This window comes from Ochotona curzoniae, unplaced genomic scaffold (assembly GCF_017591425.1).
Source record: "Ochotona curzoniae isolate NIBS_2020 unplaced genomic scaffold, NIBS_Ocur_1.0 contig_3520, whole genome shotgun sequence".
Taxonomy (NCBI): domain Eukaryota; kingdom Metazoa; phylum Chordata; class Mammalia; order Lagomorpha; family Ochotonidae; genus Ochotona; species Ochotona curzoniae.
Genome location: NW_024465894.1, coordinates 11,843,525 through 11,870,892, shown reverse-complemented (window position 1 = coordinate 11,870,892; position 27,368 = coordinate 11,843,525). Strand labels below are relative to the sequence as shown.

General features: G+C 44.4%; 2 protein-coding genes across 4 annotated transcripts in view; one reads left to right on the top strand and one right to left on the bottom strand.

The window, feature by feature from the left end:
- The window catches only part of TTI1 (TELO2 interacting protein 1), a 43,319-nt gene extending 39,557 nt beyond the window's left edge, over positions 1 to 3,762 (bottom strand). The window contains exon 1 of the mRNA XM_040981482.1: positions 3,667 to 3,762. The gene's annotated coding sequence lies outside the window, so the exon portion shown is untranslated. The remainder of the gene's footprint in view (positions 1 to 3,666) is intronic.
- The window catches only part of RPRD1B (regulation of nuclear pre-mRNA domain containing 1B), a 52,152-nt gene continuing 28,537 nt past the window's right edge, over positions 3,754 to 27,368 (top strand). For 2 of the 3 annotated variants that reach the window (XM_040981483.1, XM_040981485.1), the window contains exons 1-4: positions 3,754 to 4,357; positions 10,370 to 10,499; positions 18,740 to 18,873; positions 26,703 to 26,815. In XM_040981483.1, coding sequence (XP_040837417.1) covers positions 4,207 to 4,357; positions 10,370 to 10,499; positions 18,740 to 18,873; positions 26,703 to 26,815 — 528 coding nt within the window. In that variant the 5' untranslated portion in view covers positions 3,754 to 4,206. The remainder of the gene's footprint in view (positions 4,358 to 10,369; positions 10,500 to 18,739; positions 18,874 to 26,702; positions 26,816 to 27,368) is intronic. The other variant, XM_040981484.1, reaches the window with a different exon arrangement.

Sequence of the window (27,368 nt, the reverse complement as noted above, 5' to 3'; positions counted from 1 at the left end):
AGATGAAATTTAAAAATAAGCTTACTTTGGTACAAAAGAATTTTTAAAGTGTGTAATACAGCGATCTTCAAAAAGTTCATGAAAATGCATACTATATGTGTGGATTTTAAAAACTTTCATATCAGAACATTTTAAAAAAACCATTTATTTATTTGAAATGCAGGAAGAGACAAACATAAATCTTCCATCTGGTTGGTTCATTCACCAGAGCTAAGAGCCTGGAACCCCATCTGGGTCTCCCATGTGGGTGCTGGAAGCCATCATCCACCGTCTCCCAGGCACAGGGGCAGAAGGCTGGACTGGAAACAGACACAGCACTCAAGCCCAGGCACTCTTATACATGAGTATCCTAAGCAGCGAGTTAAACCATAACACCTGCCCCTACAAGATATCTTTTAAGTGTATTTTCCTCAGACGTTTTGAAGTACACATACACACTCTGCAAGTGCCGAGAAACAACATATCAAGACAGATTCTAATCTGGACCATAAAATAACACCAATAATTAAAAGAACTAAGATCATACAGAGCATGTTCCCCCCCATTCACAATGGAATATTAACAGAGAAATAACAGGATAAGCTTCAAATACCTAGAAAACATTTTAAATAATCCATGAAGTAAATATGTGGAAATGAATGAACATACAACAAATCAACAACCTGTGGATTCAACTGCAGCCATGCTGGGAACCAAACTTATAGTTAAATCACAAAAAGGGGAGAAGGGGCCCGTGTTTTGGCTCAATTAGTTAATCCTCTACCTCCAAGCACCTCATTCCACATAGGTGCCAGTTCATATCCCAGATGCTCCACTTTCCATCCAGCCCCCTGCCTGTGGCCTGGGAAAGCAGTGGAGGATGACCCAATGCCTTGGGACCCTGTACCCACGTAGGAGCCCCAGAAGTTCTAGTTCCTTACTTCAGATTGGACCAGTCTGGCTGTTTTAGCTGCTGGGGGAGTGAATCAGTGGATAGAAGATATTTCTCTGTCTCTCTTTCTCTCTGTAAACTCCATCTGCCTTTCCAATAAAAATAAATAAATATTTAAAAAAGAGGGGGAAGGATGTCTCAAATCCAATTTTTTAAAGAAATTTTTAAAAAAAAGATTTATTTTATTTTTATTGCAAAATTAGATATACAGAGAGGAGGAGAGACAGAGAGGAAGATCTTCTGTCCACTGATTCACTCCCCAAATGGCCACAATGGCTGGTGCTGCGCCAATCTGAAGCCAGGTGCCAGGAGCCTCTTCCGGGTCTCCCACGTGGGTTCAGGGTCCCAAGGGTTTGGGCCGTCCTCAACTGCTTTCCCAGGCCACAGGCAGGGAGCTGGATGGGAAGCAGGGCCACCGGGATAACAACAAGCCTCCATACGGGATCCTGGCATGTACAAAGCGAGGATTTTAGTCGCTAGGCTACCATGTCAGGCGCTCAAATCCAAAATTAAAATCCCACCCGAAGAACCCAGAAAAGAGCAAAATGAATCCAAAACCAGCAAAAGCGAGGACATTAACAAAGATCAAAATTAATGAAAAAAGAAAACAAAAAACAAAGAATTGATTCTTTGAAACAATCAATAAAAGTGATATACTTTTAGCAAGATGGAGAAGGGAGATTTTCCTTTCTTCCTCCTAGCCTCACATCAACTTCTCACCTCCTTTGCTTCAGACTGCCCAAGGGACTCTGTTCAGTCATGGCAACCGATACTCTAAGTTCTTCCTGCAAGTAACTTCCTCTAAGTTTCTTCCTAAGTAGTTAGAAACTGTCACAATGTAAACACTATGGAAAGTTGTGACAACGTATCATTCAGGAGCCATCTGCGCCAAAGCTGCCTTGCTACTTTTCCCAGCTCACCTCTGGCTACCCTTTCCAGTTCATCCCAGTTTTGCTGTTCTGGCTGTTCCTCAAAAGTGTCAACAGTGGTCTGCATCTGGTTTTCCCATATACAGCTTGGTCTTTACCTCCTTCAGGCTGGGCTCAAACATCACCTGGTTAATGAGGCCTTCTGATTTGCAGAGACAAAATGCCTACCCACTCAAGCCCATTCGTTTCTCAGTCTTTTGCCCATCCTGATTTTTAATCAAGGTGCTATCACTTTCTGACACAGGCCACACTTGGGGTTCTTACAAAGATTTGGCAGGGTAGTGCTCCAGACTTCAGCATTTGAAAACAACGAGCTGACTGAATGAACCACTAGCTTGGGAGTAAAGAATTGATTTGATATCTGGATCTACCATTTCTAGCTATGTACCAGGAACCTAGGATAGGTAACTTAGCCATGTTTTAAGTGTTCTTGTCTATCCATTAGCGATTATCATCCTCATTCCATAAGAATACTGATTTAAAATGCATTTAATGTGGCTTAACTTGGTATAGAAGTGCTTGCTGTCATATATTATACAAAGACAGCCTAGGACTCGGCACAGTGGCCTAGTGGCTAAAGTCCTCGTGTTGCAAGTGCCAGATCCCATATGGGCGCCAGTTCTAATCCCAGGAGTTCCGTTTCCCATCCAGCTCCTTTCTTGTGGCCTGGAAAAGCAGTCGAGATGGCCCAAAGCCTTGGGATGCTGCACTTGCATAGGAGACCCAGAAGAAGTTCCTGGCTGCTGGCTGCTGGCTTCAGATTGGCGCAGCACCAGCCGTTGGGGTCACTTGGGGAGTGAATCATCGGACGGAAGATCTTCCTGTCTGTCTCTCCTCCTCTTTGTATATGTAACTTTGCAATAAAATAAATAAATAAGAAAGAAAGAAAGAAAGAAAGAAAGAAAGAAAGAAAGAAAGAAAGAAAGAAAGAAAAAAAGAAAAAACCTATGTGTAGACTCCATAAGTACTCTCTTATGAATAGATACTGACGTTAGGTTAGCCACTTCTTTTACATTAATTAGTTCAATCAGCTAGAAACCAGGTGCTGGCGTCAGAAGGATGGTTAAGGACAGTCTCTCTGATCAAATCTTGATCGTGTCTTTCACCAAACCCCAGTCTTCCCCCCTGTTAACTGGAACCGACATAATCCCTGGCACCTTAGCGTTGCTGTGTGGGTTATGAGTTACCACAAGGCAACAAAGTTAAGCACAAAGCAAGTGTAGATGTTGCAGGGATGACAAGTCAGGATGAGGAGGAGGGGCAAACCCAACTCAGCAGAGGGCCTCAGCACCACATTATCAGGCATCCCTTGCAGTAGGTCTCCTCCACTGGGGTCGGGCCGCAACCACGAAGGCCATTCTAAACCTCGGATCACCTCTACAAAACACGAAGTCCCTTCCCTCCCTTCCCCTCCACCCTCACCCCGACGTGGCTGGGCCAGGGAAACACTTCTACTGTTTGGATCGTTGGATTGGAAGGTTTACAAACAAAAATATAAAAAGTAGAATTTCCGTAGGAAATTGGAGTTTCATGAGGCTCGACTTCGGAACTGAGCAGGAACAGCTGGTCCCTAGACTGGGTGGGCGCCCAGCAGGTGAGAAAGCGGACCAAAGCGCGGGGAAAAGGGCGCGTTAGGGGGCTGGAGATAACTAAAACTCAGCTTTTCGGGGGGCCGGCCAAGGTGAGCGAGGATGCCCCCTTCCCCACCTCAGATCACGGTATTTCAGCCTCCACGGCCCCATCAGCCCTGCCTCTAAGGGATCTCGGCCACGGAGATCCCGCCTGCTCCCACCACTCTTCCCTTACCTCGTCTTCAGCATTTCCCTCACGCTCCCGCCTCCTCTGCCCGCCGGAAATGACGCACTAAGTTGTGCGCCGCCCCGCGCCAGAAAGGTTCTGCAGAGCGGGAGAAAGGGTTTCAGTGAGACTCACTGCGCCGGCGTCCCGGCAGCAGCGGTTCAAGCGTCTTCCGGGGGGAGCCGAGGAACTACGCTCCGTCTTGGGCCCTGTGTCTTTTCAAGTTCGCTGGGCGAGGTTCAGAGAGGCCGCCGTCTCTTGAGGAACGTTTCTCTGCGTCTCGGAAGCCGGTCGGGGCTCCGCTTCTCCAGGCCTTGCCCTCTGACCCGGCTCGCGCGGCGGGGTGAGAGGTCGGGTAGCCATCTTGTGGCGGCGGCACGGGCGGCTGTTACTGCGGAGACCCCTCCCTTCCCCCTCGGGGCCTTGCTGGCCGCGGTGTCAGTTGGTCCAGAGGCCGGCCGTCTGTCAGCCGAGGTCTCCGGGCCGCGTGCGGTCGCCCTTCCCGCCGCACTGGGGGCGCGGCCCAGGCCGCTCTCTGCCGCCACCACCATGTCCTCCTTCTCCGAGTCGGCCCTGGAGAAGAAGCTGTCGGAGCTGAGCAACTCTCAGCAGAGCGTGCAGACCTTGTCGCTGTGGCTCATCCACCACCGCAAGCACGCGGGGCCCATCGTCTCCGTGTGGCACCGCGAGCTCCGCAAAGGTAAACCTGCTGCCCCTTTTACCTCTCCCTCCTGCCCCCCCGCACACCCTGGTTTGTCCGTCTCCTTCCATCCACTCTTCCTCTGCAGGCTTGGACCCCTCTGATGGCCCCTCTGAGTTTAGGGACCGTCTTATCTCTGTGTTCCTCGAAGGTTGCAGCAGGGCCCAGCAGGGTGGAAGGCACTTGGCGTGGAGCAGAGCTTAGGTGCAGAAGAAGATGGGTCGTTTCCTGCTGGCACACTAGGGAAGCACACAGGAGAAGGGGTGGGAGGACTAGACCTCAGCCTGTGAGCCGCCATGCCCTGCCTGTGCTGGGGGGTGGAGATGGGGTGATGGGGAGGACGGGGAAGGCATTGGGAGTAGGAGCCAGGTAGCTCAAAAGTCAGATCTTGCTAGCCGCCCAACCAGGGCCAGTTTGCTACTTCCCCTTGCCTCTTGAATTCTCATCGCTTAAGACCAGAAAAGCTGGCACTTGACACAGCTGTTCCTGCAGGCTGCTGGCTTTGTCCATATCCTCGTGCTCAGTGCTCCTGGCAGCCTGGAAACTGGGTGATTGGTCCCTCCTGGAGGAGTTGGGGACCTTTACCTCCCAGGCTGTGCAGCTGCCAGGAACTTGGGGCACCTGACCTGCCACTGGCCAGGCCTTGGGATGGACGTGCTGCCTCCCACCTGTCTCCAGCGACTGACATTTGCTGAGTCTCCCCGCGGCTTCACCTGCCAGCTCCTCACTTTCCCTGCCTGGAAAGCAGAGGTGATGATAAGCTGTTCCCTGTGGCCAGGGTGGTGCTGATAGCTTGACATCTCGTGGCCTTCCCAGAGCCTGGGAAGCCGGAGCTTTGCCAATGAGGAGAGCAGAGTGGAGTCAGGTGGGACTCACGGACCTGCGGAGCACGCCGGCAGGTGCACAGTGCTCATATGTGCATCTGCTCCAAGGTGATGGAGGCACGGTCCCTGCCTACAAGTTGCTTCCAACCTCCTGGGTAAAGAACAGACTCCCAGGCCACTGTCCCATGTCCTGGTGAGTTCTAGAGCAGACGGCTGAAGAAACAGCTCCCAGCTGCTCTGGGCTCCTGTGTGCAGTAGTGCTTAGTGGCACAACAAGAGACTTTGTAGGTGTTCTCTCCTGCCAAGAGTTGGGAGTTGTCACCCGATTTTCTGGGGGAGGCAGCTGAAGCTGCGGCTCTCTCGGTGGGCTGGGTGCTGTGGGAAGACCTCCAGGGTGGGTGCTGTGGTGAACCTGGGGTTGCCTCCATACTGGGGGCAGTAGCTGAGGTGAGCCTCTTCATGCACCCCACACTGCTGTTTGAATAGTCTGTGTAACATTCGTTGAGATAGGGAAAAAGTGTGAATCCATACAGGTGTCCTGCTGGCTAGGGTCACCTTAATGTCCCTCTTGGGAAGGCTCCTAGTCTCCTTACCTTCCTTACCTGTTGGACTGACTTATAGCAATGACAGTGTAGAGAGCATGGACTGAGGGAGTTAGGAAGCTTCTGGATCTCATCCATGCCCGAGCATGTTTTGTAAATAAGCTGACATTTTACAGCTAAGAAGATACAGATACAGAGGCATCAAGTGCCTTGTTCATAGGTATACAGCTGGCACTTGAGCTCAGGGCTGTCTGATGCCAAAACTCAGTGACTTGGTGCGCTGACAGAGGCAGTTGTCTGATGCCAAGGAGCCCACTCTAGTTCCTTTTAGTAGGCCCAGCCATCTCCTCTCCTCTATTCCCGCAGCTTAGCATACATCTTGGCGTTACTGGCTGTGTCTTTTTCATCATTATGTTTGAGGGCAAAAACTAGACTTAATTCTCTGTGACATTCTGATATTTAGCAGGGTGTCTACCGGTTGCAGGCCTAAAGAATAGCTCAGGAGTTCAGGTATGATGCCATTTTGGCTTCAGCCTGGCCCAACCCTGGCTGTTGCAACCATTCTCTCTCTCTGCTCCTCCCTCCCCCCGTCTCTCCCTCTGTCACTCTGCCATTCAAATAAACCAATAAATCTTTTTTTGCAAGTGTGACTAAGGAACTAAGTTCTAAGTAAATACAGCTGAAAGCTCAGTTGCCAAGCTTTGGTAGCCAAGTATCAAGTGTTGAGTAGCCACAGGTGGGTGTTGGTGTCACATATTAGGACCATGCAGGGAGAGCTGGAGGGTATCCCTGCTGCAGGCATCAGGATGGCTTCCCCACTGCCAACATGAATGAGCTGGTGATGCCTCCAGACCTAAGTGGGAAAGGATTTTCTTCCCTCCTAATCTTCTAGTTAAGTTCTAACCCCCACACCCCTGTGACTGAATGGGACTGTTTCGGTCTACTAGGTTCACTCACATTCTGAGTTAACCTCCAGAATATTTTATTTTACTTTATTGGAAAGGCAGATTTACAGAGAGAAGGAAAGACTAAGATCTTTCATCCGCTGGTTCACTCTCCAAGTGGCCTCGGTGGGAAGAGTTGAGCCATGCTGAAGCCAGGAGCCAGAAGCTGCTTCCAAATCTCCCACATGGGTGCAGGGTCCCAAGGCTTTGGGCTGTACTCCACTACCCTCACAGGCCACAAGCAGGGAGCTGGATGGGAAGAGAGTGCGTGAGAGAATGAATGCAAGTTAGTATGTGTGCATTCGCTTCCATCCATTGGTTTACTCCCCAAATGTCTGCAATAGCCAAAGCTGGGGCTTGCCAAAGCCCAGAGCCAGGAGCTCAGTCTTAGTCTCCCATGTGAGTGGCAGGGACTGAAAGTTTTGATTTTTTAAAGATATATTTCTTTGGAAGACAGAATTCTACTAGAGTCCAGTTCTCTCTTCTTTCATCTGCTCGCTCACTCCCCAGATGGCCACAGTGGCTGAGTCTGGGCTAGGTCAAAACTTTTGAAAAATCTTCCACTATTTTCCCAGGAACATTAGCATAGCAGCTAGGGCTGAACCTGCTGCCAGAGAGGATGCTGACTTGCCACAACAGCAGCCATGGGACTCAAGCTTTTGAGCCACCATGTGCTGTGCCCCCATTCCCACTCACCTCCAGCACATGTGTTAGTAGGGAGCTGGATTGGAAGCAGAGGTAGACCAGATGCGTAGGCACTCTGGTAGAGAATGTGCCAATCCCAGATTGTGGCTTATTGTGCACTGCCATGAGCTTGCTTTGAAGTATTTTTTATTTATTTGAGAGACAGAAGTAGAGACAGAGGTTCCAGTGGTTCGCTCCCCAGATGTCCTCAGCAGCTCGGGCTATGTGGGGCAGAGCCAGGAATTGGGAACAGCAATCTAGGACTCGCGCATGATGGCAGCAACCTCATTACTGAAACTGTGGCCGCTGCCTGCAGGAATCTGCTAACAGGAATCTGGAGTCAACAGCCGGAGCCAGGAGTTGAACCTAGGCACTCCGAGATGGAACTCGGGCATCTCAACTGCCAGCTTACAATTCTTTGCGTATTCCTTTAGGGTGTGTGTTGGGGGGATGCCTCCCCTTTGTGGAGTAGCTTGCTGTGCAATGCCTTCGCATGAGTGCTTTTTGTTTGAGTTTTATATCTTGACATGAACCTAAGTAAAATAGACCTTTTTCACCCCCAAATTTCTTTAAAGTGTTCTACAAACATCAAAGCCAGTTAATGAAATGAAAAATTTTGATTAACCAGTTCTGCCTACTTTGCTTAAACAACTACTAGTTCAGCCAGTTTGGAGCAGACGTAGATATAGGATAAAAGGATCAGTTTTGTCGTAATGGAAAGACAGCTGAGCCAGGGAGTTGCAGCTTAAATGTGTTGTTGACTGTGTGACCAGGTATTCTAGTTTGTCGTATTGCTTTACACACGCAGTGCTTGTGTTAACTCTTCAGGGTGCTGGTTGGGGAAGGGCAACAGCTTTATCCTAAATAAATCTTGTTGAATTCAAGCATGTTTCAAATTAGTTGGCATTGTAGATAGTAAAAATCTGACTCTCAAGATTCTGAGGTGTCTATTTTTTGTTTCTTTAAGATTTATTTATTTTTATTGGAAAGGCAGATATATAGAGAAAAGGAGAGACAAAAAGATCTTCCATCGCTGGTTCACTTCCCAAGTGGCTGCAAACAGCTGGAACTGAGCCAATCCCAAGCCAGGAACCAAGAGCTTTCTCTGAGTCTTTCAAGTCTTTGGTGCAGGGCTCCAAGATGTTGGATTGTCCTCCACTGCTTTCGCAGGTGCATTAGCATGGAACTGGATAAAAAGTGGAGCAGCTGGAACACAAACCAGTGCTCATATGGCATGAGATGCTGGGAGGTGAAAGATTAACCAGTTGAACCAGGTGAACTTCTGACACCTGCCTGCCAGAGATGCCTTATTACTAAGAGTAAAAAAGTATCTGCTTATTTGAAAAAGTATCTTTCAACAGTGACAGTGTATCAGATCTTATAAGTCCAAGTGGGAGTTTGCCAACGCGGACAGAAACTGTGTGGTATTTGGAGAACTTCACTTAGTCACGTGGATGTTTTCAATCCACCAACTTTGATGGCATCGTAGAATTGACAGTTTTCCTTCCTGGAGCTTCCCAGAAAAAGGCTTGCATTAGGGAAATAACTTCTCCTGGTCATACTTGCTTACAGTGGCAGGATCCTGTAACTGTTGAGATTTTGGTTCTGCTTTTGAATAGTAATTGTAGTGGTTAAAGGTTGCTAGTAGTCTTACCAGTTGGCCATCTAAACCAGGTTCTTACCAGGGGGTTCATACACTTCAGGATACCATGTTGAATTTTATGAGCTTTAAACTATAATATGATTTAAGGATATTGTTTTTTACTTGGGTTTTTTTTTTTTTTTTAGATTTATTTTATTTTCATTACAAAGTCAGATATACAGAGAGGAGGAGAGACAGAGAAGAAGATCTTCCGTCCGATGATTCACTCCCCAAGTTAGTGCAACTGCTGGTGCTGTGCCGATCTGAAGCCAGGAACCAAGAGCCTCTTCTGGGTCTCCCACACGGGGGCAGGGTCCCAAAGCTTTGGGCCATCCTCGACTGCTTTCCCAGGCCACAAGCAAGGAGCTGGATGGGAAGTGGAGCTGAGGATTAGAACCGGTGCCCATATGGGATCCCGGCACGTTCAAGGCGAGGACTTTAGCAGCTAGGCCACGCTACTGGGCCCATTTGGGTTATTCTTGTGCAGCAACATTTTAAAATGTCAGATTTTGTATCTGCTCTGTCTGAATTTACGTACTCCGTAAACATTTCCAAAGAGACGGAGGTGAGCTTCTGACAGGTATAAGGGCATGGACAGCTTCAGGGAGTCTTTCGGGTATGTTAGCATTAGTGAAACTTCAATGTTTTGAAATGTCTAATTATGTCCTTATTTATTTCTTTTTGAAGAAAATTGTGACCAAAAATGGCAGTGATGTAATTTTATGGTTGAGAAGTAATATGTGGATAAGCTGGGAAATTCAGTAATGTTCCCCCAAGCAATTGTAACTCAGGCATATTGCATGCGGTTTTTATGGCTTAAAATATGATACTGTATAGAGTAATAGAATATACAACATTGTATATGTACGAGAGAAAAATTACAGTTTTTGAGGGAGCTGTAATTTTACATATACATATTTCAGCTGTTTAAATTTTTCAGTAACAAGGCAATATTAATATATACTTGTGTTTGAGATAAATAGCTGTGAATACCTCTATTCCTGAATTGCAGGCTTGATGTCGTAGACGGTATTTACTGCAAAGAGAAAGTCTCAGATTAGGATACAGTAATTTATTTCCAAGTTGGAACCTCGCTTAGTCTTCAGGCAGTTCAGAATGCATTGGAAATCTGTAGTAGAATAAATGAAAAACTTGGTTTTATATTAAGAAAGAAATAAAAATGGCATTTTCCCTCCTTTTCTTTTCCCAAATTGTATTCCAGACCTGTTAGAACAGAGATCTAAAGTTTTTTGTTTTTTAAACATATCTACTTGACCTCATGCAGATTGGGAAAAACCTAGAGCAGAAGAATTGTGAATTGAGAATTTATTTGATGTAAATTAAATTCTCTTTTCTCTCTTTTTTTTTTTTTTCAGCCAAATCAAATAGAAAACTTACTTTTCTGTATTTAGCAAATGATGTCATACAGAACAGTAAAAGAAAAGGACCTGAATTCACTAGAGAATTTGAATCTGTCCTTGTGGATGCTTTTTCTCATGTTGCCAGGTATGTTGTCTGTTTTGTTTTCAAATGCATTACTCTGTTTACCTCTTTATATTTTGTTTTTCTGTGATAGCTTTTATAAATTGATAATGCCTTATTTACAGATGTGTTGTGGAGGTATAATTTTGATTTTGTGTTTTGTTTGGGCCCTTAAGAAATCTCAAAACTGTAACCATTTCGGTGCATTAAAGAAATTCACCATTGAAGGTTTATTTTTATTGGAAAGTTAGACATACAAAGATCTTCCATCTGTTGATTAATTCCCCAAGCAGCCGCAACGGCCTCACCATAATATTTTAAGCACATCTTTTCCCTCAAATGAATTAATTTATTGAATTCATTTCTTGAGTGTAATATTTACCTCAGTTTAGCGGAGTTGTCTCATTAGCATATAATAATAATAATAAAAATGAAAGCTAAATAGTCTGAGGGCAGTAAAATAGTAAACTTTAGTAGCAAGGGATTAATTGTTTACACTGTATTCACTTCTTCCTAGATGTCTAGTTTACTGAGAATACAATCATTAGTGTAACTGCAGAAATAGTAACTTAGTGTGGAGAGAAAGTGTTCGCACCAATTATGCTAAGTCTCTCCTGTTATTTTTTGTGGCAGAAAAGGCTGGAGCATAGATCACACATAGCTAATATGCATCATCCAAGCATATGTCAGATGAAAGGTTTTATAATTTTATACATCTAAAACAAACAAAAAAACTCTCTGGGCACAGCTTAGATGTCCTGGGGGAGCAAAAATAAGCTATTTTTCAGTAGACTGTGACGTTTATCATTGTTAAAAAAATAATCATATTTACAGAAGAAAATTGAGGATGATAAAAAGAGGGCTAGGAGGTTAAACAAGTGTCCTAGGGTCTAAAATATCAGTGAAAGGCCTTAAATGTTACAATATGCCTCACTCCTTGAAAGATTTGAAACACTTAAAGGAGTAAAATGAGCAACTCAAAAGAAGGGAGTGGCATCTAGCTTTCTAGATGAGGAAAGATGTTTGTCTACAACATGACTCGGTTGTTCTTTGGGTAAATACAGACACAGTGTCAAAGTGTTGTTAGCTTCAAAAACTACTGGATTCTAATAGAGTAAGCTTAGAACAGAGTGCTAGAATTATGATATGAAGCTAGGGGTAGAGGTTTCTTTTTTTCTTATTGATAAGGTTTATTTCATTGTTTCTTAAGTGTGAGTGAGAAAGCTCCCATGTGCAAATTCACTCCCAGTGCTCATAGGCCAGGTGGGAGCTGGGAGTCAGGAATTGTCTGGGTTCCCCCTGGATGTGGCATGAAGGCATGAACCCACTTATCTGCGTGTCCTGCTGCTTCCCAGGCTCTGCATGAGCAGGAAGCTGCTCAGAAGCCAGACCTTGCAGTTCAATCCAGGAACTCTGATGGGACGCAGGCATCTTAAGCACCAGTTCTTTTTTTTTTTTTTTTTTTTAACAGATTTATTTATTTTTATTAGAAAGTCAGATATATAGAGAGGAGGAGAGACAGAGAGGAAGATCTTCTGTCCAATGATTCACTTCCCAAGTGAGTGCAACAGCCGGGAACCAGGAACCTCCTCCGGGTCTCCCACGTGGGTGCAGGGTCCTAAAGCTTTGGGCTGTCCTCGACTGCTTTCTCAGGCCACAAGCAAGAAGCTGGATGGGAAGTGGAGCTGCCGGGACTAGAACCGGCGCCCATATGGGATCCTGGCGTGTTCAAGGTGAGGACTTTAGCTGCTCGGCCACGCCGCTGGGCCCTAAGCACCAGTTTTATTGCTCATTGAGATGTATTAACTTTTGGGTGAAAGTTTCCAAGTTGCTTAAAAGGGAATGTCACCATATATCTCAGTTGTGAAGCTAATGTGTGGCATTGTGTTGGAAAGCATCTGGTTCACTTCCTGGTCTACCTTCTTGGCTTCTTTAGTGTGTACTTAATGATAAGCTCAATGAGGGGAGGACCGTTTCTGTTTGGATGTTTGCTATCCCAGACTCCTAGTAGTGTGTGGCACGGTGCTGCTGGGCTGTCTAACTTTAGGAAACACTTTATATAGCCTTGATCTAAGTCGTCCCAAGGAACCAGGTAAGATCACTTTCTGCCCAGACGTGGTAAATACTGGTTTAGTAAGTTTGTCAATGTGAATTCATTGGGAAAAAGATTTAGTCTGGGGACTTTACTAAAGTAATTTCCTATAGGGATAGTAAACATAACACTGATTTAAAATTTGATCCATAATCTGTACCTGTTCTTAAACTAGGAAAGGGTAAATAGAGATACAGGAGAGGAAGATGGTCAATACCAGGATTAAAAATTCCCTGTTTGGGAACATTTTAACACAATGCACTGTGAAAGCATCCTGACAGATTTCAACATGGTGTAGGAAGAAGCAGCTTGGCTGTTGTTGATGGAAAATGCACCTAATCCTTTTCTGTGCGCATTGTCCTAGTCTCCTTTTTAGAGTGCCATTGGGTTATTCTGGATTCCATGTTCCTCAGTCTCCTTTTCCCAACCCCATTATTGGGGCAGATACTTCAGTTGTGGTGTACCTTATCAAGTTAAGAGTGGCCTAAAGCATGCTCTGTGAGTGTGTTTTCTGTGGCCAATTGATGAACAAGGATAGTTGATCCATGAATAATGAGCAAATTGATTAGGAATGTCCTGGATTGAGCCGATCTGAAGCCAGGAGCCAGGAACTTCTTCCTCATTTCCCACCTGTGTGCAGGGTCCCAAGGCTTTGGGCCATCCTTGACTGCTTTCCCAGGCCACAAGCAGGGAGCTGGAGGGAAGTAGAGCAGCCAGGACACGAACCAGTGTCCATATGGTATCCTGGCTTGTGCAAGGTGAGGACTTCAGTCACTAAGCTACTGTGCTGGCCTGCAGACTGTGTTTTCTGCACAAGTGCTGCCTTGTCCTTTCAGTTTGTGGCAGTGCTTGTCCTTCATTTTTCATATATGTGAGTGCCCTCTGTATTTATTGAGTACTGATTCAGACACTGGGGGAGCAGCTTTGAATAAGGCAGACAAGAGCCGGTCACTGAACAAGATGGTTTGTTCCAGAGAGTGGTGGCATGCACGTAACAAAACAGGGTGATGTTGAGTGGGTCAGCCAGTGTGGCTCAGGGGACCTCTAGGAAAATGGTATCTGAGGTAATCTTATGGAGTTGGGATAGCTGTGCAGAAAAACTGCGATAGACTAGTCTTGGCCTTGTAAGAGAAATGGAAAACCATTGTTACTGATTGAACGTGTGAATAAAGAGAAAAGTAGACTGGCACCAGTTGTGCATGTCCTGTCAGCCTTGGGGAGAGTTGGGCTTTTATTCTGACGGCTGACGTTGAAAGCTTTGCAGTGAGGGAATAGCATGTTCCAACGTACATTTTAAAAAGATCGCTTGGGGTAGGCATTTGACAGTGGTTAAGATGCTGCTTGGGATAACTGCATCTCTTATCACAGTGTGTTTTTAAAGACTTATTTTCATTTAATTTTGAGAGGAGGAGAGACAGAGAAGATCATCTTGCATCCATTGATTCACTTCCCAAGTGGCCGCAACGGCCAGAGCTGAGTCAATCCAAAGCCAGCAGCCAGGAGCTGCTTCCAGGTCTCCCACACAGGTGCAGGGTCCCAAGGCTTTGGGCCCTCCTTGACTGCTTTCCCAGGCCACAAACAGGGAGCTGGATGGGAAGCAGGGCTGCCAGAATCAGAACTGGCGCCCATATGGGATCCCGGCATGTACAAGGTGAGGACTTTAGCCGCTAGGCTACTGTGTTGGATCCACAATGTATGGATTTATGTCTGCATTCTTTTGTACTTCTAGCTTGTTAATTTGCACCCTGACAGACACCCGATGATGACTCGAGTACCATGATCCTTGCCACCCCATGGGAGACCCAGATTCAGGTTCTGGTTCCTGGCTTCAACTTTGTCCTACCCCCTACTGTTGTGGGCATTTGAGGAGTGAGCCAGAGGATAAATAGTTCTCTCTGTGTCTCTCAGACTTTTAAAGAAATAAAAATAGATAAATAATGTTTGCTTAGAAAGTAAAACAACAGGATCCACCTTTATAAATGCCTTGGGGTGGGGGATGGATTGTAGTGGAAATGGGGTTGTAGATTGTGGGTGGATTTCCTCTCTTTCCCCCACCCACATAAAGCTATTAAGATTTATAGGAGTTGAGTAGTAGCTGGTAATGAAGAAATAAAAGGTGACTTCTAGGTTATTGAGGTAAGTGGATGGCTCCTGATGCTATCTGGTGAGCTGAAGATAGGGGGAAAGATAGGTGCAGGAAGCCAGGAGTTCTGTTGGAGCTGTGTGTGAGATGGTAGGGGGTCTTCCCAGGGGTGATGTTATCAGGGATAAAATGCTTTGAAGCTTGGGAGAGAACGGACTTCTAGAGGCAAAAATGCAGGATATTTATTCTTTTTTTTTTTTGAAGATTTATTTATTGGAAAGTCACATATACAGAGAGGAGGAGAGACAGAGAGGAAGATCTTCTGTCCAATGATTCACTCCCCAAGTGAGCGCAACTGCCGATGCTATGCTGATCCAAAGCCAGGAGCCAGGAGCCTCTTCCGGGTTTCCCACGCGGGTGCAGGGTCCCAAAGCTTTGGGCCATCCTCGACTGCTTTCCCAGGCCACAAGCAGGGAACTGGATGGGAAGTGGAGCTGCCGGGACTAGAACCGGTGCCCATATGGGATCCCGGCACATTCAAGGCGAGGACTTTAGGTGCTAGGCCACGCTACCGGGCCCCAGGGTATTTATTCTTATATTATGAATGTACCAGGGTACTCCCAGGTTTGTTGGGTCCCTGAGAGAATTCACAGCTGTGATTTAGTACAAAGACTATAAAGTGATGACAGTCAGAAAAATAAGAGGTGCACGCAATGAAGACTGGAGGAGTCAGGGGAGCTTCCAAGACTTCTCGCAGTAGAGTTGCACAAGCCTAATTCCCCAGTGTTGGGTCACGACAACTGTGTGAGGTGTTATATCAGGGAATTCCACTGCACAGGACCCAGTGTTTTGGGGGTAGTTTATGTGGGCATTCCCTGCCAGAGTTCTAGGATCCCAGGAACAAAGTGAGTGTTCATTTTCAGCTTCACTCGCACACTTAAGTCACAGTAAACTACCTGATCCTTGGGAAATGCTAGGAACTCACTGACGGATTCCCGAGTTCTCCACTGTCAGCCAAGAGGCAGCTGTGCCAGCAAGCACTTGTAAGGGCTTTCTGCCAGTTCTTCTGCACCATCTTTACGTGAGCTACTATTAAAAGTGCTGGAAGCATGTGGAAAGAATTCCTGCCTGCTGTGGGTAAGATAAGATGGAAACCCACAAAATCAAGAGTGATTGTACCGAGGAAGTTCCACAGAACTGCAGAGGAAGAAAAGGCCTCCCAGGGTTGGTTTGGCAAGGTCCTGGGCATCCCACCAACACTGTAGCAGCAGTTCTGTTTTGGGGTATATAATACACGTTTTTCACTTTTTAAAGTTAGTGATGTTATCTGTATTAGAAGATAAGCAGTGATTGAATTTATGAATAATCAGAATTAAGATCCACATTAGATGTGTTTGATATGAAATTAGTCACATTGGTGATTGATAGCAAAAGGGGTTTTTTTTTCCCCACTTAAAGATATGTCATTTTATGGTAGGTTGCTGCAATCTGAAGACAGCCTCTTCTATTATGAAATGGCATTCTTGCTTTAGTTATCTCTGATTCCAGGTACTAAAGCAAGTGACTTTGAGTTTGCTGGAATTATTTACCTCTAAATATCAAAAATCAGTAAAAATGTTAAAGCAAAGTACTGACTTAAGTCTGGTCCAAAAGGAAATGACCTATCCTGGCTAATTCATTAATGAAGCAAAGATCCCATTTTAACTTCCTTGCTTATAGTGAAAACTTTTTAAATTGTTTTAATAAAATTGAGTATCAGTTTCCTCTAAATAGTATTGTGGGAGAAACTGCTAAAAATCAGCCTTGGTTTTGAGTCCCCAGGATAAGCAGAGAGTGGGTAGGCCTTGTGTCTCCCCACACCCCAGCATCTAAATTTTCTGTAAGAGTTGTTCTTATGATTGCTTTCCTTCCTTTTAAGTGAATAGAAAGGATCTACAGAGAACATGTTTTATGTTAAGGATATCAACCAATTAAGTTTTGATTAATTATGATTGGTTATATTAGTTATAATTCTCACCCCTCTAACCTGTGCATTTCATTTCATCAGACTTCCTTTTGCCTGTAGGCCAAATCTTAAAGTGGCTTTCAGGGTTCATTCATCCTTCCTTGTTCATCTCTTTTCACACAGAACCTGCATCCTGCAGCTACCTGAATTATAGCTTGCCCTCTCTCTTTGCCTTGTTCCATTTTTGGAGTTCCTTCAAAGGAGAAGAGATAACATGACCAAAGGCCCATGTACAAAAAAGGAAGTTTCTGAGTAGAAAGTACACATTTGTTACTAGAATATGAATCCCCACAGGGTTATGGACAGGAAGTGAGGCTACTCTAAGAGGTATGAGGAGCTGGTCGATCAAGCCCAAGAGGTCAGGGCCTAGGCCTTTTTCTTTGCATTCCAAACATTGTAAATGTTGGTTGATAGAGGTGGTAAGTGCTTAGTTGATTTCTTACGTGAATGTTTGAAAGTTCAGTAACTGCAGGCTGCTGAAATCTGTATGAATTCTTAAAAAGAATGACTAACAATTACTAAATCTACGTGATGACAGATTAACAACAAGGGAACCATATAGCATATTAGAGGATAAGATACATGGAGGAAGCTAAGGGTGGGCAGCAGGTGTAATTTCCAGTGTGGAGATATGGGGCCGATTTACTGAAGAGGCAGTGGGTGGCTAGACAACAACACCTGAAGAAACAGAGGGACTGACCTCCATGGCCATCTGGGGAAATGAGGCAAACTCTTCAAGGCTTCTCAGGGTCGCTGATGTAGCAGAACGGAAAGAGGGGCAGACAGGAGATGAGGCCAAAGAAATACTGGGTGTGTTGAAAAAGACTGAGCGTTTTATAAGGACTTTCACATAGATTCTGAAGAATAGGAAATAACAGAAAATTCTGCGCAAGATGATATGATCTGCCTTAACACAACAGCTAGATTTATATTTTTAAACTTGGAGACTAGGTGGGAAGCCAGTAAGGGAGACCAGTAAGAGTAATTTCGTTCTAGTGATTCAGACACACGATGGTAGTGACTTGCACCAGGAGGATAGCAGAAAAGTTGATGAGTTGCAAGTCGTTCCTGATTCGTTAGTGCTTTGATCCTGGTTAAGTAAAATTTATCAACTACTGAGTACTAAGAAAACCAGACCAGGATGAACCCCATTTCTGTGGAGTATCAGCACAAGCTTTGGAGAAGGGCTGCTGTGGTCAGGGTAGAAAGAAATCCATCCAAGTTGAGCTTGGTGTGCTGTCTTCCTCAAGTTCTGAATAACATTTGATGTAAAATAGCAAGTTGGCAAGGTATATATCTTTTTGATTACGGTCAGTAGAGAAAGTTGTTGCGAGCGAGCCAGCCAGCCAGCTTTACAAACACAACGATCTACAGTAACTGAGTGGGTGGTGAATGTCAAGGAAGGAATTATTGAGCTTTTTCCTTGCAAGTGTAAATCACAGAGGTTGCATTATTCTCCATATGGTCTGAGGTTACTAGTTAGACACCTTTGTGTGGCTATGGATAAAGATTTAGCCCAGAATTAACAGGAGTAAAGTTGAATTGTGAAGTTGAACTCAGTCTTGGCATTCATGTGTATTTGATTATATGTGTGTATGTAGAGACGTTGATGTGTCAGCACTGATGAGTTGTGAATATTTTCTATTTTAAAAATGTGTGGCTTTTAAAATCTTTTTGAAAAAATTTATTCTTAAATATTTGGCTTAATTTCCACTGGAATGTCAAGCATTACATTTCAATTAATGGCACCTTAAAGAGTAAGTTTATCACAATTGATGGGATGAGTTTTTGGTAATTCTGTCTCAGACCTCGCCATTGGCTTTTTGTCCCATTTTCCCCATCTTCGAAAGGGAAAAAAGATTACTTCTATAATGTGATCCCTCTCATCCCCACCCGTGTAGTTTCCGTTCAAGTTCTGAGTGTTCAGGTTAACTCAGCATGCACCTTGCTCTTGCTCTTCTGTTTTAACTATGTCAATTATTTAGTCAGTTGTGTGTGTGTATGTGTGTTTTTTAAGTAGATCTGTCCTAATTAAAAACAAAAACTCTTAAGCTTATATATATCTTTTCGTCTTTTCTGGGCAGAGAGGCAGATGAAGGCTGTAAAAAACCTTTAGAAAGATTGCTGAACATCTGGCAAGAAAGAAGTGTGTATGGCGGCGAGTTCATACAGCAGCTGAAGCTGTCTATGGAGGACTCCAAGAGCCCTCCTCCGAAAGGTAGACATCACCACATGTTTACAGCTCTTGGTCTTTGCCTACTTTCGAATCACATGTGAAAAGCTGCAGTGGGGGTTGCTGCGAGCCACCAGCGCTTGTATGATTCTTCAGAGAGATGCTCGTGAATGATGGTGAGAATTGCCATGGCGCTCGCAGTGGGTGAGCCTGGTTCCCGTCCTCGTGCTCCTCATCTTCACACCCTCGCGTGGGCTCTGCGCTTTCCTCACCTTCCCTCCGTCCTCCAAAGACTCTGCTTGCACGTGGGTAGGAGTAGCAAAATTGGTTAGAGTTGAGGTTTATCCTAATTATAATTTTACAGGATTTTGTCCCAGTCCTTTTGTTACCTAGTGCAAGAACTTAGATAAGTCCCTTAAGCCTTTTAGAATTTGATTTCATTGATTATAAGCATGGGATATATTTTTATGATGGGCAGCTTGCTATTCAAAATTGCTTTTGATCTTTACTGAACCCAAGATATCCTTGGGAGGTTTTAATATACCCATGTGTGTGAATTTTTACTAACTTCTTCATAAAACTTGTGTTACTTTTTTTTTTTCTTTAAAGAATTAAGATTAAATATTAAATGGTTATTTGGTATTTGGCTTGTTGCAGTTTTGTTCTAGTTGACAGAACATATTTCTAAGCCCAATCTGCTCTGACTGTGTATACCCTCATTACCTGAATGATGAACTGCAAGTATGTGCTTGAAGATACTTTATCACCTGGTCTACCTCTGTTTTTCTTCCCCTGCCATTCCTTCATGTCATCTGTATTCTTTTGCCATCCTCTGGGTGCTCTGTTGGCACCCCTTGCCTTGTATCTGCTCTTGTAGCCACCTGAGATCTCCTTCTGTCCCTTCAAACTGTGTAATGAACTCATGCTCGAAGAATACTGCTCTAATACTCACGTCTCTGCTTACCTGTCGGGATATGTCTGGACACTCTCTCCCTTTTCTCTAATACTAGGTACAAGCCTTTGCTTTGACCTGAGCCGTGAATAATGTATGTTGTAATGCCATTCAACGACCCTTTACTGTATACCTTTTCCAGAGTTACCGTATAACTTTTCTAAAGTTAAATGCATTTTATAAAAATTCACTTTCTAAAAAGTTTACTTTAAAAGCAGAATTATAGAGCAAGTGCTTTCATCTGCTGGTTCTCTTCCCAAAAGGGTGTAAGAGCTGGGCCTGGGGCTAGACCAAAGCCGAGGGCTTGGAATTGCATCCAGGTTTCCCGTGTGGGTGGCGCTTGGGCCATTGCTCCACCAGGTATATTAGCAGGGAGGTAGAGCAACCAGTGTCACAAGCAGTGGCTTAATTTGCTGTCTCATAATGCCAGTCTCAGACTACATGCGTTTTATGATAGGGTAACTTTTCTGGGACCCAGAGGTCCGAGGTGTTCTAAAAATGACACAAGTGCTTTTAGATTGCAAGTCTTTATTTTAGTTGGAGTTACTAGAAAATAATTTAGGGTCATTTGAGTAGTAATTTTGGAAAAGCAAGCTGTTTCGTATTTTATGTCTGGTTATATCCTTTGGAGGTATTCTGTACAGCTTTAGAGAATTAACTTTGTCCCCACCCTTTTTTAAAAAAATTTTTTTTATTTGGAAGTTGAGGTTAGAGAGAGGGGAGAGACTTATTTCCCATCAGCTGGTTCAACCATCAGCACTGGGTTAGACCAACACTTGGAACCAAGAGCTTCAGGTGAATTCCCCACATGGGGTCTTCCTTTGCTTTTCCCTAGCCATTAGCAGGGAGCTGGATCGTAGGTGGGGCAGCTGGAAGACAAACCAGGGCCCATATGAGATGCCAGGGTTAGAGAAGATGGCTTTACTCACCATGCTAATGCCAGCCCCCAGCATTCTTTACTTGACCCTAGTTCTGTTGATAGACAGCAGGGATTTATTTATTTGTTTGAAAGACAGAGTTCTAGAAAAAGGGAAAGACAGAGAGCAAGGGCTTCTTTCTGTTGGCTTACTTCCCAAATGGCCACAACAAACCCAGGAGCGTCCTCTGGGACTTTTAAGCACTTGGGCTGTTCTCTTCTGTTTTCCCAGGTGCATTAGCAGGGAGCTGGATACAAAGTGGAACAGCCAGGACTCGAACCTGGCTGATGTTACAGATGGTAGCTTAATCTATTGTACCACAACACTGACCCCCACAGTATTGAGTTTTAAAAACCCCTTTAGTGAAGTAGGAGAATGTTAAAAATGGATTCTTGAAACCACCACTGGATTTCAGTTTGGTCATTTGCTGGCCATGCTTTAAGTCAGCAGCTGTGCCAGATGCTATAGAAAGGTCAGGAGAGGAAGAAGCAGTCATTCCACACTTGGGTAGCAGATTGGGGAACTGGTGGCAATGGCAGTATTGAGAGAGCCCTGTTGGGTTTCAGAGGTTTTGAGATATAGACAGTAACAGAGGCAATGCTCCTCTATTTGGAGGATGATGCTGACTTAGAGACAATTACTCTGTCAACTATAAAGGTGACATTGCACACGAAAGGTTCCTTGCGTGTTTTAGTCTTAGCAGACTGCCTGACTCCATGTACAGTTCTTTGTCTTCAGTCAACTTTACAATTTACCTTTAAAATAGAAATTTCTCGTGGAACTTTGAGGGTTCTTACACCTTTGGAGAATGCGTAAGCTTAGAAATCTTTTCACACCTGGAGATTTCTTCAGTTGTCTTCCCCAGCTGCAAGAGCCAGCAGTGTTCCAAAGTTTCCTGTCTGTCCTTGGGAACACTCAAGGTGTTGCTTGATGGAATGGGACTTTATTATTTACTTGACTCACATTGAATCAGTTCAGTTGCGGAATGATTTGGAAAAGGTCGATGCAATGAAACTAAATAGAATGGTGCTAGCATTTATTGAACACCTGTCCTAACAACAACATTATTGGCTGCTTTTGCTGACAATTATTCCACGAGTTTGATACTGTTTTCATAGTGCAAATTAGAAATAAGAAAATTATAGACAGGAGCCAGGGCTGTATGAGGTTCCTGTAGGTTCAGGTACTGCTGCTGCCTGGCACATTTTGGAGCATCACTGGTCAGAGTGGGTTCAGCTAAATGGTATAGTAATGCTGCCTAAGGCGAAATATTGGTAAGTAAAGAACTCGGACTCATCTGTATGGCATTAAACCAGTGTTCTCATTCATAATTTCTTCTGAAAACACATGGCTTCCATAGACAGATGATGGAGTGAATTTATGAGCAGGCTACCCAGTTTTCCCTGACCTTCATGTCATGCGATTACTCCATCTTTTCAGAGTTTGATATCTTCTGTCACTTCTAAAGCTGGGTGATCTTAGACATGTATCTGACCTCTCTGAACTTTAGATCCTCTCCGTACAGTATGCTGTCAATTAGATAGAATACCTTGTAGAGTTGCAAGGATTTCTTGAGATAATGCAGAAAATGTTATCAGTGAGCCAACATAAGATTTTTATTTGCCCTCTTAGTGTGAATATCAAATATTCTTAGTTTCTGTAAGTGAACTTGGACTTTATGCAAGGCTGGAGGTCATAGTTGAGAACATGACGCTCTAGGCCCACCTCGCTGGTTGGGGAGATCGAGGGACAGGTGGAAGATAGATAGAAGGTGCACCATCTGAGGACAGTAGAATGTTGACCACCAGTAGTGTCGACCCTGTCTCTAAGAGGGAGAATGATTGCAAGAGTCAGGTGAGAGTAAAGAAGCACCATGGCTAGAAGCTGAGCTTGTCTGAATTAGAGGTAGAAACTAGCATATTTCCTAGCTTTTTTTCAATGGCTGTATGACTGCTATTTGTCATAATTGTTGGGCTTGGAGCAGTGGTGATCCTTGTTGGCCTAGCTGCCTTTCAGAACTGTTACTGTGATGCCTTTGGGAGGTTGTATACTCCAGCCTGTCCCCTCTTCCCTTGTCTTCTCATCCCCTCTTTCTAGATACTATGGGGATATGGAGGAACAAGCCACTTAATGCTTTCAGCAGAGAGGCAAGCTTGATGATGGCCTCACCAAAGTAGCAAGACTGAGCACTTTGGAGGACAGCCTAGCTTGTGGGGATTGGGGTGCTCTGGATGGCACTTCTGGTGCTCCCAGCTGGCTTCCAGCTGAGAAAAGAGAATCATTAGAGGCCGCCCCAGATTTTAGAAGAGAGATGGATGGAATAAAAACTCAACTGTAGCAAGATTATTTTAACAATATATTCCAAGTTGGAAAGGGGACAGCCAAGGGCAGGGAGACGAGTTGGGGCAGTGGTCTTGACCTGCATCGTAAATGGCAGATTGCTGCCGTGTGTGAGAAGGGGACAGATCATGGTGGTCTCCAAAGCTTTGTACTTGGAAGATCGTGCCAGTAGAAAATTTCAACAGGGAAGTAGGGAGTGTGGGCAAGAGGAATATTATGAGAAATATTAATTCATTTTTAGAGGTCTTCAGTTTGCAGGAATAAAATGGAGACATGGGATGGTGATGGCTAACCACACCCACTGCAGCCCTTGAAACAAGGTGGTAAAGGACAGAAAAGGTCAAGTCTTTTTTTTATCAGTTTGGTTTGAATCTTGAAAGGCTCTGAGTGGCAGAAAGCAGTACCAAGGACTCCCACTAGGAAGCAGAACACATTGGCTTGTTAGACCTAGGCTAAGCTCCCTGGCTGTGGGCTTGATGCTCTCCTGAAGGTGTGTTAGGAAAAGCAAAGACGGGTCCAGCTAAGGCCATTGCAGAGCCAAAACTGAGTGCTCGAGTGTCCCAAAATGAGTGAGTTTTGTTCCTGCATGTGACTATTTCTTTGTGATAGTTATTTTTTCTGCCTTCTTCAGTGTATTTAGTAATTACTGATTGAGCACTTCTTTAGGTTCTTGAAAGTAAAGTTATGTAAATTTTATTTTTGATCCTCTGTTCAGATTTTAAGCTACTTTTTTATCATTTTAATGCTTTGAGGGATACATGCCTTTGTGGGTCAGATCACACACTGCATTAATGAGGTAGTTGCTGTGTGTGAAATACCATTAGGTGGTTCGTGTTAAATTATATACTAATAGATTTTCCATTTGAAAATAGGATTATTTACATTGTAGTACAGGGCTGTAAAAATGTCCATACAAGCTGAAAGTCTGCAACGTGATCTAATCATCAGCAAAGGAAAATGGTGTAGTGACTTTTAAACATTTTTGCCACAGCTAAGGGGTAGTAAAACATATATTTTTAAAGATTTATTTCTTATCTTTTTAAAGATTTATTTTTTTATTACAAAGTCAGATATACAGAGAGGAGGAGGAGAGACAGAGAAGATCTTCTGTCTGATGATTCACTCCCCAAGTGATGGCAATGGCCAGTGGTGCGCTGATTCGAAGCCAGGAGTCTGGAGCTTCTTCTGGGTCTCTCACACGGGTGCAGGAATCTGAGGCTTTGGGCCATCCTCCACTGCTTTTCCAGGCCGCAAGCAGGGAGCTGGGTGGGAAACAGGGCTGCCAGGATTAGAACCAGCATCCATATGGGGTCCTGGCACGTTCAAGGTGAGGATTTTAGCTGCTAGGCTACGGCACCAGGCCCAGGCTTATTTATTTTTATTGGAAAGTGAGATATGCAGAGAGGTGGAGAGACAGAGAGGAAGGTCATTTTTCCAATGGTTTACTCCTCAAGTGACCACAATGGCCTGAGCTGCACCTGCCTGAAGCCAGGAGCCAGGGGCTTCTTCTGGGTCTCCCACATGGGTATAGGGTCCCAAAGCTTTGGGCTGTCCTCAACTGCTTTCCTAGGCTGCAAGCAGGGAGCTGAATGGAAGCAGAGCCCCCAGGATTAGAACTGGCACCCATATGGGATCCTGGTGTGTGCAAGGTAAGAACTTTAGCCACTAGGCTGTTGTGCCAGGCCCGGACAGTAAAACTTAAGTTGTTTAGTTTATGGTTACTTGTAAAATTAAAAACATTAAAATCTGTGTGTTTTCTGTGCAACAAACATTTCAGTTAGATAGGTTGCTTCTGTCATTAATGATACAGAGCAGGTTTTTTAGTTTGTTTTTGTTTATGTTTTAATTCATTTTATTTGATAGCAGAGAGAGAGAAAGAACTGGTTCTGCACCTGCTGGTTCCTCTCCCAGATGCCGAGGAACTGAGAACTTAACCAGGGCTGTCTCCCCTATGGGTGGCAGGGACCCCAGTATTGGGGGCTGGGACTCCGACCTGGGTGCTGTGCTGGGGAAGGTAGATGTGATAGCAAGGCTCTTTGTTACGCCTCTGCAGATGGTGGCGCTTGTTCCTAGCCTGAATCAGCTCCCAAAGCTCGTGCTTCTGGTGCTGTGAGAGCTCTGCTCTAGGATGCAGCTGTGGTCAGCGCTGCCTCCTCCAGGGCCTCTGCATCCTCTTCACCTCTTCATCTTCACCCCTGTCTGCAGTGGTGAGGATAAGTTCACCGTGTTCCTCCAGCACGTGCTAGTGGTGGCCCTGGCAGCATCCCATAGCTGTCTCCTTTGTTTTTTCTTTATTCCATTTATGTGACAAGTTTCAACTCCAGCTTTAGCTTTATTTGGTTTTTGTTTCTTTGCTGGTCTTTTGTTGTCTTAGCAATTCCTGATTTGGCCACTGTGAAACAAGGAGGCAGCACAGCTAAGCAGTCTTGTTCTGCCTGAGCTGAGATGTGCGGTGAGCAGTCACTGGCTGAAGATTTGATGTGGTTGCTCGCTGATCCTGACTATGCCTAAAGGTTGCAGTGTAATTTGTACTCCCTGTAGGTGCTCGAGTTAACAGGCCATGATAACTGAAGTTTGAAGTGTTGGCAAACTGGTGACCTTGACATAGTTGTTGTAGCAGATCTCTTAAATGATGGGGTCTCCCCTGCCACATAACAGAGAAAACATTAAGGAAAATGAAAGGTGTGGTGTTGGTGTGGCCTTTGCTTCCAGCATGGTTTGGTCGCTTCATGTGTAAGATAGAGAAGAGGAGCTGCGTGGTTGGTTCCAGAAGAAAAGATTGAAGCAAAAGATGTTGCTAGGTTCTTAGGTGCCTAGCATCCTAGAGGATGCTTCTGTGCTGCTCAACGGTTGGAGTCCATAGGAAGGAGCACAGCTATTAGCAGTGTGGATGAGCTATTTAATCTCCCTGGGCCTTCATGTTCTAATCTTTAAAGAGGAGATGCTATGTGGTACTGAATGCAGAGAAGCCTGGACAGGTCACCACCCTGGCCCCTTACTACAGATTTTTTAAAATGTAACTTGTCAACCTCGAAAATGGCTCATTTTTAAAATGGTAGCTTTAAGTATTTTCTCTGAGTTATACTAGTTACATTTCTCAGTTAGGGTTTATTTGCCTTAAGGTAAATCTCGGTCTGCTTAGCTGCTGAAGGAGCGAGCGGTCTAAAGAATGTGTGTAGAATTTTTGACAGTATTATTGATGACTTCCTCCTATTTTTCTGAAATTATTCCTGCAAAGCATTAACTGTCCTATTTGTATACAGTGTTTTCTCTGTAAACCCTCACACATATTGGTTTGCTTTGTTGCTACGTTATTTGGGTGTTTTCTTACCAATTTACTTCTGTTAAGCTTTAAAAAAATTTTTTTAAAGGCAATGAGATTTTTGATGTTTGCAGATTTCACTTTCAGATGAATGTTTTTGGTAGTATTTTCTGGAAAGTCAGTTTGAGAAGACATCAGCTTTTCTTTTAACTCTTTTCAATAAGTCAGTTTAAAATAACTGGGACTACAGCTAATTTAAAATAACTGGCATATAAATTACTGTTAAACCATTTCTAGAAACTTGGATTGCTTCTGTCCTGTTTTTACATGTGGCCCACTGTGTGTGTGCATAACCCAGTGTAGAGTAGGTGACTCAAATTGATTGCTGTTTGCTTCCCCCTAGCAACAGAAGAGAAGAAATCTCTGAAGCGGACTTTTCAGCAGATACAGGAGGAGGAGGATGATGACTACCCAGGAAGCTACTCTCCCCAGGATCCTTCCGCAGGACCCCTCCTGGTAGGTCTGACCCTCAGAAGATGGGCTTCTTACCTCTAGTTGAGGATTACAGTCACAAGGTGGCGCCAGTAACCAATGTTATGGACTCAACATAGGGCATGACTCTGCCCCAGTGCAGGATCCCACCCACTGAAGCCAGCCAGCCAGTAGGCTTCACTTTGTTCTTGTGTGTCGTGATCTTGCAATGGGTTTATTTTATGAAAGTGTTGGACCTGTTTTTTCACTCCAAAAAATTAAAAATATTTTTTAAAAATGATTTTTGTGAGAGTAATGTTCCATACACATGCACAAATCTTCTGCCAAGACTTCTCTCCACTAGCTTGATGGTTTTATCGGTAAGCACTAAGTACTATGGAAGGACAGTCTGTGAAGAAATTGGTCTTCAACCAGTTGTTTGCATTATTTGACCCTTTGTGTAAATTAATTCCTGACCTCTGGTTGGTTCATTTCCTCTAATCACAATCGGAGAAAGTGAGGCTGGAGGAGCAGGTGAAATAACATGCCCATTTGAGTCCAGGCCTGTTTGACTTTGATGCCTACACCCTTCTCATTG